Raw genomic sequence first — 14,852 nt, forward strand, 5'->3', positions numbered from 1 at the left:
GCTGATGTGCTTTGGATACCTCGACTCTCCATGCAACCCTGAAGAACCTACCTGTGAGATAGGACCCAAACCAGTGGAGAGGAGTTCCTGTGATGCCCAGTGATGAGAGGGTGGACACAAGGATCTGATGATTCACAGTATCGAAGGCAGCAGACAGATCCAGGAGAATGAGAACTGAGGACTTGGAAGCAGCTTTTGCGATCCGTAGGGCTTCTGTGACCGACAGTAGTGCAGTCTCAGTTGAGTGCCCTTCCTTGAAGCCAGATTGGTTGACATCCAGATGGTTGTTCAGAGACATCTTGTATGACAAGTCCAGTCCTTCAAGCTCCATTGTCCAGAAGAGGAAAGAACTCTTCTGCTATGGGAGTAGGACAATGGAGAAACTGCCACCCACCCAAGATACTCAACTGAAGCACATCAGACGGGCAGTTTATCAGACTGGAATCTGGGCGACCAGCACACTCTCACAGCAAGGTATTCCTTCTCCAAGGGACTATGGATGGACCAAGGAACCAGGGTCTTGGGAACCAGTTTGGATGACACTACCAGAAGTCCCCACAGCCTGCAGAGAACTTCTCAAATGTTGCTGTAAGGGGGATTGATCCACCTGCAAAAGTGGCAAAGCAAGTCTAGACTGCTTACCTCTTTGCAAATGCAACTGTAACGACTCATAATTATCAATTACACGGCCAATAAAGACCATATTGTTAATACTTAAACCTGTATTGAAGCTTTAGTTATCTAAAACTTCATAAACACAAATAAACATATCAAAATGTTAACTTTGGGATTCATTTGAATACTTTATCTTGTGCAGGAACTTGAAAATCTCTGTGTTTTTAAGCATTTTTCATAGATAATGATATACTTCTAATATGACATGTTACAACGTTTATTTCCAAGGGCTCCTGGGCCAGAATTACACTATAGACCCTAAGGAAACACCATGCAAAATTTGGTGCTTTTATCACCTCGGTAACAGTATTTTCACTACACCACCGGACTATTGGGGTGGGCTAGCAACACAGTTTATTCTGGGGTAATATAATTTTTTAAGGAGTGATACTTCAATTTTTCCGAGTATAAAATCAATGGTCTTCTCCAAAGGTGAGATCTTCAGGCAGCTGCCCGTCTCCTTTGTGCAGACATTACAAACGCTGTGGAAAACCATTCTAGGTAGGGCTGTCGAGTTACTGGTGTACTGAGGTGTTAGTGCACCTGTCGCTCATATCATTTTTTTTTTTTTATTGCCGAACTTGGATATATACAATACATGGAAAGATACCATGGTTGTATATTTATCAATGAACAATCATAATGACAAAAACAGAAAACATAAATTTCATGGGTTTGCATAAATCATAATATGAGAAATTATTAACAGGAAAAAAGAACATTGACAAGGTTTAATATCTTTAAATAATTCATCATAATAATAAAAAGCACTCTTTCATAATTTTGCAAAGTTTGCAAACTGGCCCTGATTGAGTTTCTTCATAACTATTTCAAGGACATCGGCCCAGTTATGATTACATAGCTGATCTCTGATGAAATACCAAAAAGAGTACCAGAATTAAAGGAAAATAAGGCGTTACCACAGTATGTCTCCATAAAAGTATGCTTATATAAAGTGAAGTCAAGAGTTAAAACACTTTTCTAAAATCAATGCTTTTCTAAAAATTGTTAGAGCCACAACCAGAGTAACTTAGATTGTTTGTTTCCAGTAACACTCTTACTGTGTCCGTGACGTATCTTCCACAACAGAAGGAGTAAACATGTCAGTACTTCAAGCGTTACCATCTATATGACCCAAGTAAGACAAATGAATGGTAGGAAAGTGAATGTTTTATTGGTGTATTATACTTACAAGTAACTTAAACACCAAGAACCCAAACACACGATCTTACAAATAAAACCATCTTTAAAAAGAACAAGAACGTAAATGAACAATAAAATCTGAACAGAGAAGTTAACCAGGGCTTTAAATAAATGTCAAACAGTCTCTACACAAAAAGCACTTCAGCTTTTCAATACAAAATCATCTTATCAGGAGACTTACATCTAATACAGGACTGAATCTGTGCATAAAAACAGAAACCTGACCATGAAAACACTAACAACACTTTTTTCTCTCTCCCACAATGCACTGGCAGCACAATAAGACACTCATATCTCAGTGCTGAAGCTGTTCCTGGATCAGCTCTGGTAGTAAAGCATCAAGTCATTTCAATTAATCTCATCTCATCCTCAATCAGTGTTTTTTGTAATCTTAATAAAGCTTCTGTGAGCGGAAACACTAAACAACAGGAGTATCTGCTCACTTCATAGATGTCCAACACATCACTATGAGGAAGCAATATCTGTGGAAAAGTATTATATTTCATAACTGAGTGAGACCACTAAAGTATTAGTCCAAAGTCTCTCTCTCCTTCCTGACCAATCACAGACTGTCCGAGCGTGACTGATTCAATCAAAAGACCCTGTCAAACTCTGATTGGCTGGTGGTGGCTGGGTTTCTGTTCTGATTGGCTGGCTGCTGGGGCATGTGACCTCTCCTGCGTGGCGGTGCCAGGTACTCAAACATGGAGGTGTTGTGCGTGGAGAGCATGTTTTTGAGGTCAGAGGGCATGGGGTCGGACCAGAAGAAGTCGTGGTTGAGAGCGTCGTTGCTGTCGATTCTCTGAGCCGGATCCAGAACCAGCAGTTTGTCGATGAGATCCAGAGCGTACGGGTCTTTCACATACGCCTTGAGTCTGTCCTTCACCTTCCGCTTCTGACCTTTAGGAAGCTCCATCTTCTGATACAGTTCATACTTCTTATCCACACCGGGCCAACCCTGAGATAGCACACAATACATGTTAAAAACATGCAGATAAATACATTAATTATCATGGATTCAAGTTTTATATTTATGCTTTTTGTACAAATTTTATATTAATATATGCAAATAAATCGATTCAGTGTCTGGTGTTTTGGAGGGAAACTATATTAAGAAAGAGAAAATATAAAAACTAGCATTTGTGTGTCTCATGATGAAATGTGAAGCTATCTTGTCAAAACCAGGGGTCATGTGTATAAAACTTCACAGAAAACACACATTATTATTTTGTGAAAAGTGAGTGTGGTCGTGTGAGTGCGTAATACAGCCATCCTACACGTCTTGAGTTACAGTTTTTTTTATTCGCTTTGGTACTATTTTCACAAGTAAGGTGTACATTTTCAAAACTCTTAGTACAAAAATCCAAACTGATCACACTTTTAACACAGCTAGTCATTCTTTCAAAACCTGATCTCATGCTTTCATTACAGTTATACACTTTTCAGTCATAATCATTGTTTCAAACACAAGATTATTGTAATATGTAATGAGAACATTTGGTTTAATCACAGAAACACAACAGTATGATCTTCTTTCAGTTTAGTACTTTTAACAATCAGCTCATTCAACAGCAAACAATGCAAGATACATATTTCAAATCACAGTTGTTGCTGAAATAATTACAGTAATACAGGCTACAGTTGCCACATTAGAAGTAATTGAATCCATAATGTTTGTAATAGTATATCCAGTGTGTTATCAAAAGGTGTGATGAAGTACAGCCATGAGGTTCTGTGCTAACAGAGTTTGCTGGCAATACAGTAAATGATTCCACTCTATACCATTTGACTGAATCTATACTGTAGTGGACCTTTACAGATGAAGGTTGAATTACAGTAATTCTGCAGTCTCTACCATGGTAATCTGTTTAGAACTGATAAGAATGTAAATGTGTACCTTGAAATGCAATGTAAGTCGCTTTGGATAAAAGCGTCTGCCAAATGCATAAATGTAATGTAAATGTTTACAGTATTGCATACATACTGTAATGTAAAATGCTGTATTTGATGCCATCTGTCTCCCTTCTACTGATGCATCTCTGATCAATCTGATGTTTTACAGTCATTGACTGTTTCCTCTCCCTTATACTCTATTCTGCTTTACAGTATTTGCACAAATGGCAAATTTCTCTCTCTCTCACACACACACTCTCACACACACTCTCTCTCTCTCACACACACACACACACACATGCATGTGCACACACTGAACATTGTGGTGGTTATTATCTATAAATCACTTACGTAGAAATAATTCATTACATTTGGTTTTCCATATCAGAAATTGCAAACAAGTTTCATAGAAACTGTGTATAGAATCAATATCTATAGAAATCTATAGGTGCACCAAATGATTCATTGATTAACCATTACAGTTTTTTCTGACGAATCTGACAAATGAGATCCGCGCAACACTGGTTGACCACGTTGTCAACCACGGCCTGACGCTGAGGGAGGCTGGACTGCGAGTACAGCCAAATCTAAGCCGATACACAGTGGCAAGTGTGATAAGAACATTTCGACTGGAAAATAGGTATTGTAAAAATATCATCATATCAAAAACATCTGCACGGTTTCAGTAACTGCTTACAGTACTGTATTCTATGCACTATCAGCACTTCTGTTACCTTTTCCTGTGAAATTACTGTACTATTGTATACTGTTTTTTTTTTTTCTACATAGGATTGAGGGTCAGGAACGACAAGGCCTCCTATGTTCACAGAACAGCAAGAGAGGGAGATAGTAAACATGGTTTTGGCCAACAATGCTATAACACTCAATCAGCTCCAAGCTAACATTGTCAATAACCACGCCAGTTTCAACGATATCCATCAGGTCTCAACATCAACACTGGCACGCATCCTAAAAAAAAGAAGCAAATTTATCGAGTGCCTTTCGAGCGCAGTTCTGAAAGTGTGAAACGACTGCGGCATGATTATGCAGAGGTATGTATTCACTTTAGCAGTGTGATCTTGCATACTGTCTCATAATCTTTTACTGTACTGTAATCTGATACTAGATCTACACTGAACTACACAATTTTGCCTGACACTGTTCTTCAGAAAGTTTTACGAATGGATGGAGAGGAGATCCAGCATGAGTTCATTTACGTAGATGAGGCTGGGTTCCACCTGACGAGAACACAAAGGAGGGGAAGAAACATCATTGGCCACAGGGCTATAGTCAATGTCCCAGGGCAACGTGGGGGTAATATAACACTCTGTGCAGCCATTACACAGAATGGGGTCCTCCACCGCCATGCCCATATGGGCCCTTACAACACAGCACTCATACTTACATTCTTGGACCAATTGCACAACATAACAGCAGCAAATCAAATCGATCATATGCAATACATTGTTGTCTGGGACAATGTCTCTTTCCACCGCTCTGCTCTGGTTCAGAACTGGTTTCAGCAACATCCACATTTCACCGTCCTATATCTTCCACCATACTCTCCATTCCTCAACCCTATAGAAGAGTTTCTCGGCATGGCGGTGGAAGGTATATGATCTCCGTCTCCAGGCTGAGGTACCCCTCATCCAAGCCATGGAGGAGGCCTGTGACCAGATGGAGGTAGCAGCAATGCAAGGATGGATTCGTCATTCAAGACGTTTCTTTCCAAGGTGTCTTGCTAATGACAACATTGCCTGCCATGTTGATGAAATTCTCTGGCCAGATCCAGCTATGCGAAGAGACGATGTCTAGTTTTTTTTTTTTTTTTTACAGTAAACTTACAGTACAATACGTAAAGTGACATTTTGTTACAGTATTATGAATCTCCATGTCAACATTTTGGGCGTGTTGAGAAATAAATGAGTTTCTTCAGTCTGCAACATTGGTCTTGTGTAGTGTTTGGTGAATTTACATTATATTTGTACTTTGTTGATGGTAGCCTACTCTAATCATATAGGGAAGTAGAAGTGCTAAAAGTGTTTTAGGTTTATCACAGCAGAGTGTAACTCGTGCAAACAGAGTATAGTAACGTGAAACGTGTGTGTTTCAAATGGTAACAAAGTGTGGTTTTCGCCATTGTTCCTGTAAGAGCTTAAACAAAGTGAGACCGTGACGTATGAGTGTCTAATGTTGAATCTGGAGCTGTAGAGTCTGCCGAGTGACTCACACACGGGGGGTGTGACCAGGGGCGTCAGACAGGGGGTAATAGTGGAACTGAGTAACAGGGGCCCTTGGCAAAGAGGGGGCCCACAAAGATATATTGATATATATATATTGGTGTTGTGAGGGGCCCACCCCTTGGTTCTGTGACCGGGGCCTAACATTTGGTGCTACGCCCCTGGGTGTGACCCATAGACTGTAATAATAAATGGGGGTGTGGCCACAGACTGTAATGGTGTGACATAAAAGAAATTACCATGAGCTTGGCGACTGCCTGTTGGTTAACAAAAAAATTCTAATTAACAAATGCAGTTGCAGACACAATCTTCTAGATAGGCTTAATACACGTGATGTTATTTAATTGTGCTTTAATTAAATCAGCTTTAATTATGTGCAGTAATCAGTTTAATCAGCAGTAATGCCTATAGGCTACTATTAAATGAATTATCATAGGCTACTCTTTGTACTACAACAGGACCAAGATGAGAATCTAAATGATCCAGAAAGTGGAAAATGATCTGTTTTCATATCCATTAGTAAGACGTTCTAGTGGAATCCCTTTAATATAAGGAGGATTTTCAGATAGAAACTGCTTCTTTTCTGACAGCAAAAGTTCTGACACTGGGTCACTGAATGACACTGGGTCAAATCCCAGTTATCAAAGATCTTCTCTATTTCACCCAGCCTGTCTATGTTGATATCAGTCACACACTGATGTAGTTCTCTAATGTCTTTATGTGTTGAGCTGTTCCGGTCAAATCAGGAGTTTCCACTACAGATGTAATGTGGGCACATGCATTTCTGTGAGTTCAGCATTACCATAAGCATTTAACATTATTACTGTTTGACATTATTACTATTCTTCTTTTGAAATCTGATCAGAAAACATGAGAATTATTTTATTCTACAATAAACATTTTATGTTTCTCTTCAGGTTTATACAAAGGTCCTTTTGAAGTTGTGTATAAGATACAGACAAGAGTAAAAGTAATAGAAACCAAATATTCTCCGGGTAATATTTTATACATTTATAATCTTTTTTTTTTTTCACTTTGAAAAATGTGTTATATTATTTATATGTTGTAATTGGGTGAGTACACTAAAGGTTTCTCCAATTCAGTCAGAAGTCTCTCTCTTTCTTGACCAATCACAGCCTGACTGAGCCAGTGATCAAACATGTGTTGCGCATGAAAACCATGTTTTAAACTATAAGGAAATAAGGAAAGCATATTAATTATAATAATGTGGTTTGACATAAATGCCTTTGCCTTGTCATAATTAAGAAGTTAAACTATTGTAGGCAGGTGAATGACAAAAACATCACATTAAATACTGGATTAAATTTAAAATCCAAATTTACAATTCAGTATGATGTTATTGTATTATTTTGTTAGATCAACCTCCTGCACTATGCACAAAATGTTATATAACAAGACTTACATTTGAATTAAAAGAAACTTGCTGTCAGTGCGCTCTCATGAACAACGATAAAATATCATTTTAGCAGGAGAATTTGAACACTGACAGCTGTAGCTCATGCTTGCAGAATTAAAGATAAGCTACAGCTCCATCTAGTGGACAAACTCCATTAAGGCTCTGCTTGTGTTAGGTCAGTGTGTTTGCCACCCTCAGTATTGACTAGTTTATTTAGAAGTAAATCATTATGGTAATTACCGTTTTAATAATAATATCAGTAGTACACATAAATTATATGCAGTATGAGTTAAATGCAACACGTGAATGGCAATGTTTTTCACTTAGGCTACATAAGTTTACCATCCAAAATACTTTTGAAAGCTATGTTTGAAATTATACACTCAAATTAAGTTTCAGAAAAGGGAGTGAGATTTATTCACTAAAGATTGTTTTTAGTTTAAAAGTAAATCACTATAATAATGACCACTTTAATATGCTAAATCTTAGAAACACGGTCCTTGAACCTTACTGAAGTGGCTATATATTCACAAGACAAATATTTCTTTTTTGACCTAAAAGCTTAGCATACATAGAAATTTTTAAAAACTGTTATAAATCATGTGTACACAGAATATACTCCAGTCTGAGGGAGTAACAAAAGTAGCTTTATTCTATACATGAAGATGATCACAGAAAAACATAAATCATATTAAAACAAACAGAAAATATTTTGTTTTGGAACATAACATGATTTTGCCTTTAACATAAATACAAACTCATATGTAAGCTAAAACACATGACATATGAATAGTGACTTAATGCAAATGAAATAACCACACACAAAAAAAAAAAGTTTAATACACACACACCATGTGACTCGAAACCGCACTCTTGGCAACATCTTCACAAACATGCTCAGATAAGACGGAGAACGAGTGTAATTTGTAAGCGCCTCATATGAAAGTTAACAATGTGCAAAAGCATTGCTCTCAATCATTAACTCAGGGCTAAAACTGTAGAGGGTCCTGAATGGTTCAGTTGTCATTTTGGGTGCAGGATGAGGTGATAAAGGTTAAAAACGATGTGCGTTTTATCAAACGGGATGACAAGGTTTTGCAGCAGCAGGAACTGAACGTTGGCTAGAAACATTCTGACGATATCAGCACTGGAAAATAATGCCCTCCTTTTTTCTAAAAGAGACAGCAGACTCAAATTATTTAGGCTATAATATTCACACAAGTAATTATGCAACAGCAGGGTGTTAAGTTTATAGGCTATCATTATAACTGTAACAAACTCACCTCATCCTGGACCTTCTCTGGTTCATCAGAACGAGACTCTACAGCTTTGACTGGATCACGAGAGACGAAAGAGATTTAATTAAAATCAGATTTATTTTCACCTTGTTGAAATGTTTTTGTTGAAATGTTTTTTTGTTTTTTTTTAAACTATTTTTACACGCCTGGTTTACCGTGTCTGAGTGCTTCACATTAACAGAGACGTGATGAATCCATATAGACTCATTGCAGTAAGACTTTAATAAAATACTTACAATACACTATGTGCTCCATGCTTTCCCATCTCACCAGTTCTTCTGCTTGTTTCTCTTGATCTATACGTTTGTGACTTCTCGTGTCTGTTCTCCGTCTATCACCGTTCATTGTTGCTTTTCTGTGTCTTCTGTTTAATGTGTGTTAAGATCCGATGTAATGTTCACTGAGCGTCTCTCGTGTAAAAGTATGGCGTTGTGTGACTAGGGCAGGACTTGGAGAGTACGTGCACTATATACCACCGTGATATGTGGGCGGGGCTTCGTAGTGACAACAAATGACTGATCAGACTGGCATGTTGGAAGTTGCCATGAAGTCCAACTTCATGCCAAGTCTGAAACTTGATCATTAGTATATATGATCAAGTTTCAGACTTGGCATGAAGTTGGACTTCATGGCAACTTCCAACATGCCAGTCTGATCAGTCATTTGATGCACACATGATGCATATGTATGACAATAAACTGGTAAATCATATGTAAATATAGCTATGTATTTTGCTACTGTATGGGATCATACACAAAATATGATAATTTAAAGCTCAATACCATTTGAAAAATACCAGTAAACCAATACCAGTAAACTTCAGCTGTGTATTTGTTGTAAGAGGCCGATCACATGGATGTAGAGAGGAGTATTTTGCTAAATATGTGCACTGTATTACATATTACATATTTATTATTAATTATATTTCATGTGCATTATATTTAATTTCAGTTGTTATTTTTAACCTCTAATAATAATACCAGCTGACAGGGCTCTCTGTATGTTTACAGCATTAGGTGAGGTTTTTTTTACTTGCAGAAAAATGAATGTCCCTTACAATTAATCGTTATTGAATCAAGATCAGAATCAAATCAAAAGAATCGAATTTTCTTTGAAATCGTGTGTCAAGCAATAATAAAAACAGTAGGCTAGCCTACCAGTCATTGTACCATAAACATTGTAAAATGTTTTCACTAAACTTAATACAATTCTGTTTAGTTACCAAATGTTTTGACAATCATACACAAGTTTTTTGAGCACAGATGAAGACTACATGAACATTTTTTTATTTTTAAACAAATTATGTCACACCACAGAACCAGTGTAATAGTTTAGCTGGTGTTTAAAAGGTTCGGAGGAAAATGGCTGTCACATTTGCAATGGGTTTATAGATCTTTTAGTTATGATAATTTTTTTAAGTGGGGCTCTCTTTCATTTTGCAAAGTCCCCCCTGATTGAGTTTCTTCATAACCATTTTCATTTCAAGGACATCGGCCCAGTTATGATTACATAGCTGATCTCTGATGAAATACCAAAAAGAGTATCAGAATTAAAGGAAAATAAGGTGTTACCACAGTATGTCTCCATAAAAGTATGCTAAAATAGAGTGAAGTCAGAGTTAAATCACTTTTCAATGATTTTCTAAAAATTGTTAGAGCCACAACCAGAGTAACTTAGATTGTTTGTTTCCAGTAACACTCTGACCGTGTCTGATATATCTTCCACAACAGAAGGAGTAAACATGTCAGTACTTCTAGAGTTACCATCTATATGACCCAAGTAAGACAAATGAATGGTAGGAAAGTGAATGTTTTATTGGTGTATTATACCATGTTTTAAGCTATAAGGAGAGCATATTATTTGTAATAATATTGTGGTTTGACATAAATGCCTTTGTTTTGCTCATAATTAAAAATAAACATCACATTAAATACTGGATTAAATTTAAAATCCAAATTTATAATTCAGTGTAATGTTCTTGTGTTTTTTTGTTTTGTTTTTTCAACTTCCTGCACTATACACAACATGCTAGATAACATACTATGATATATAATTATAGATATTTGGATGAAATATGAAATCTAATTTTAGCAGGAGTATTTGAACACTGACAGCTGGAGCTCATGCTTGCAGAATTAAAGATAAGCTACAGCTCCATCTAGTGGACAAACTCCATTAAGGCTCTGCTAATGTTAGGTCAGTGTGTTTGCCACCCTCAGTATTGACTGGTTTTATTTAGAAGTAAATCACTATGGTAATTACCGTTTTAATAATAATATCAGTAGTGCACATACATTATATGCAGTATGAGTTAAATGCAACATGTGAATGGCAATGTTTTTCACTTACAGAAGTTTACCATCCAAACTACTTTTGAAAGCTTTGTTTGAAATCATGTACACTCAAATGAGGTTTCAGAAAAGCAGTTTTATTTAATAAAACAAGCTGTGGTAACTCAAATGTTCACTTGAGCATAATGACACAACAATAGGAAGTGAAACTAAACTCTAATAAACATTATTTATTACATTAATACAAAGGTACAGTTAATTGTATTAAGTGCTAGAGCTGACAAACATTCTCTCTGTTTCTATTGAAGTGAGGGACATAAAAATGGCCAAACATATCAGAAAACAGTTAAAAAGGTAATAAAGTGTCCATTTTAAACGGGGTCCTGTACTGAGCCATTACACCACAGTCATAGACGGATCCCATCACAAGTAGTCAGCCAACAACCAGTAGTTATGATTTCACCTGAGACTGATTTAAATAGCAGCTGTAAACGAGTCTGAGAGAATTCAGAGATGCTGTCTGCCATACATCTCCATTCTGACAAAAGACAGAGGCTTCTGAAGCCAGAGGAACAGGAATAGTTGAGACATCAATGCTGGAACAGAGAGAGCAGAGTTTAATTATCATAATATTCATACACAAATATTAGCAAGTGCAAAGTTATATTTATCTACTATGATCAGTTTAAATCATTATATCTGTCAGTGATATAAACTCACCTCATCTTGAACTGTCATCACACTCCAGTTGAACTGGATCATGAGAGACTGAAGATAAAAAGGAAATAAACTCTTTAACATATTTACATGTACACTGTATGTTTACAGTTGTGTTATATCTGTTATTTAACAGAGATCATGACTTCATCAGAGCAGTGAGAGCTCATGTAATAAAATACTTACAGTTTATTTCTGGATGCCCCATGCTGTGACATCTCTGGAGTTTCACTGTCTCTCGTGATTCATTGGCTGGTGGTTCCTCCTGTTTGTTCTCAATCTCCTCTCCAGTTTTGCAGTGGCTTCTTTCCAGTGACAATTTCACTGTAAATTTAAAGACAATTTACTTTTTGGTCTGGTGTTAATTAATATACATAAAATGCAAGATTAAGAATGAAATTCTGTAGGAGTGTATGCGGTGTGCAGTCATTATTATTAGTCATATCTCTTGCATGTCAGTGTATAGAACTGACACTAGAGGCAAAAGAAGTAAGAAAGTATCATGTGCATCAATAAATCTGATTACATATTGTTAGTAAATCAAACAATATATTATTTGTTGTATTTAAAATAGGGATGCACGATATATCGGCCACCATATCGGTATCAGCCGATATATGTTCATTTTTAATGTTATCGTCATCGGCCGGATAAGAACATTTGGCGATCTATTAAAGCTGTTGATAACAAATTGTTACGAGGCCATTTTCTGTTGCCTGAGATAATTGATGAGTGGATTGCTAAAATATTAAGACTGACTGAATGTACATTCTGAAATTGAGAGTTGAGATGTGTAAGTGTAATACGCCTCTGCCTATACAGTTTTTTGTTTTATCTTATGGCTTTAAGTTTATGGACCAAAATAAATATGAATAGAATTAATTTATAAAATTATGGTTTACAAAGAGCCCATTTTCATGTGAATATATATTTCCCAATAAAAATAATTAAATGCACTATTAATGGTAATTGGTAACACTTTAGTTTAAGGTCCAATTCTCACTATTAACTAGCTGCTTAACAAAGTATTAATTACTGCTTATTAATAGTCAGTAAAGTAGTTGTGAAGTTTAGGAATTGGGTCGGATTAAGGGATGTAGAATATAGTCATGCAGAATAAGGCATTAATATGTGCTTTATAATTACTAATAAACTGTAATGCATATTACTGAGATATTACAATATCTTAGTAATATGCATGCTAAAGGTTTGATTTTGAAATTTGTGGGGACAATGAACATCTATCAAGACTACATCCGGTTATTTCCTGCAGTGCCGAAATAATAATGTATAACAGTGACTGTAAAATATGCTTATTAAGACACAGGAATTGCACAGTGGCGGCTGCTAGTTTTTCAAAGAGGGGAAGCTCATTTTCGGCCTACATCATAAAATTGTCCATTTATTTATATGTAAATTCGACATTCCCTTTCAAGAAAATGCTCTGTGACCCTGTTGTACCAACTAGGCATCTTTTCCAGTGACTTAACCAGTGTCCTCCTAATGGCCAGCAGAGTTAGGTATAATTGTATAAATGTAATAATATAATAAAGGTATAATAATAAAGTATAAAGTATAATAATAATAATATATATATATTTTTTTTATAATTATTTTTTAATTATTACTAATAATAATATAAAAAATATAATAAGTATTAATATAATAAATGTATAATTGTGTGAAATGTATTATGAAAATTGGCTAGCAATTTCGACAAGCAAATACCAGGAAATAGGTTGCAGCAGTTTGTCTTTCGACAACCATACTGAAAAATCTGCAATGGGACTGAGCTCGAATAGCTTCAGCATCAGCGGCTTTTTATTGTATGAAATCGCTGTCAATCAAAAGGAGATGCAGCCTTTCGACAGACCCTCCAATCATCACGCAGAAGCCGGAGTCCAGGCCAGCCCACTCCTCATTCACTCCCAGAGACGCTGAGCGTCCGTGGGCGGGACATAATCGCAGCATTTATCCAATGACCGTCTAGTTTAGAAGCACTGAAAAAAACTCAGAGCAGCCCCATTGAAGTCAATGGACGCTGGGCATCAACAGGGAAATGCACTGTGAAAATGCACTGTGAAGCCTTTTATATTTATAGTTTATATTTGCATTTATGTCAAAACCTAGACACTTTAAAACATCAAAATGACATTTATTAACATGTATTCGTGTCAAAATGACATAGAAACATCTTTTCCTATTCTATTTTGCCTGGAAACGCTTCCAACACGCTTGCATAGGCATTGGTTCTATTTCAAGCAATGTTTTCTTCAAATTCGACGTCCATGTTATTTCCATCTCTTTCACGGTTTTAACCTAATGAACGCGCGCCCACAAAAAACGGGAGGCACGCGGCTGTCCGCAAGGAGCCTCCGCGCGCACCCCCGATGACGAATTTTCAAAGCACCAAGCGCGCTCACGTCGACGGTCGACGTGCAACATGCGCTCTCACGAAACTGTTAAGTTCGGTTGAGACAATTTGAGTGTGTGACCACGTCTATTCAAAAAGCAAAAGCGCTACTTTTCAACACAACAACAAAAACGTTTAAATGCCTAAACATAGCCAAACATTATAAACATATTTCCCTTGCGGAATTTAGGGACACCAATTTGACCAACGACAGCACTGACTAATCACTAGTGAAACAAAAACAAAAAAAAAATCATACTTAGGAAAAACATTTATTTAACTGTGTGGAAATGTGTCGTTTTTAGACCAAATTAGACCAACACACTAATTTTGCACGCCTTAAGTTACCGTGTCTAATTGTTTAATGGAGACGTGGTGAAATCTTATAAGACTTAATGTTATAAAATACTTACAACACACTGTGCGCTCCTCTGTTTGTTTCTCTTGATCTGTATGTTTGTGAATTCTCGTGTCTGTTTTCCATCTGTCTCCGTTCATTGTTGTTGCTTTTCTGTGTCTTCTTCTGTTTGATGAATGTCAAGATGTAGCCTACCGACTCAAAAAAAAATCTGACTTTTAATTTTGCACTAGGCTAATCCCCGCCCCAATATGTGTCACCCCGCCCAACTTTGGTCCACACATCAGACTGCACTCTGGGGTCAGGGCCGTCGCCAGAACAAACCAAATGGGGCGGGGCATTTAATT

General features: G+C 36.8%; 1 protein-coding gene and 1 long non-coding RNA gene across 4 annotated transcripts in view; both read right to left on the reverse strand.

Annotated features, from left to right (window-relative positions):
• Positions 1 to 14,797, reverse strand: part of LOC311276735 (uncharacterized protein) — a 66,935-nt gene extending 52,138 nt beyond the window's left edge. Inside the window, exons 1-4 of one of the 3 annotated variants that reach the window (XR_014625121.1) lie at positions 14,561 to 14,797; positions 11,921 to 12,058; positions 11,738 to 11,785; positions 11,135 to 11,613 (exon numbers count right to left, since the gene is read on the reverse strand). Coding sequence is in view for 1 of the 3 variants with exons in the window: in XM_084386607.1 (XP_084242733.1) it covers positions 14,561 to 14,645 (85 nt within the window). In the remaining 2 variants the exon portion in view is untranslated. Of the gene's footprint in view, positions 1 to 11,134; positions 11,614 to 11,737; positions 11,786 to 11,920; positions 12,059 to 13,462 lie in introns of those variants that run through there. The other 2 variants (XR_014625122.1, XM_084386607.1) reach the window with 2 other exon arrangements.
• On the reverse strand, positions 8,056 to 9,165 carry LOC311276738. The gene is made up of 3 exons (XR_014625124.1): positions 8,963 to 9,165; positions 8,712 to 8,761; positions 8,056 to 8,600 (listed from the first exon to the last, which is right to left on the reverse strand). It is a non-coding gene; the product is annotated as an uncharacterized lncRNA (long non-coding RNA).
• Positions 14,798 to 14,852: the final 55 nt, after the last annotated feature.

This window comes from Rutilus rutilus (assembly GCF_951802725.1).
Source record: "Rutilus rutilus genome assembly, chromosome: 18".
Taxonomy (NCBI): domain Eukaryota; kingdom Metazoa; phylum Chordata; class Actinopteri; order Cypriniformes; family Leuciscidae; genus Rutilus; species Rutilus rutilus.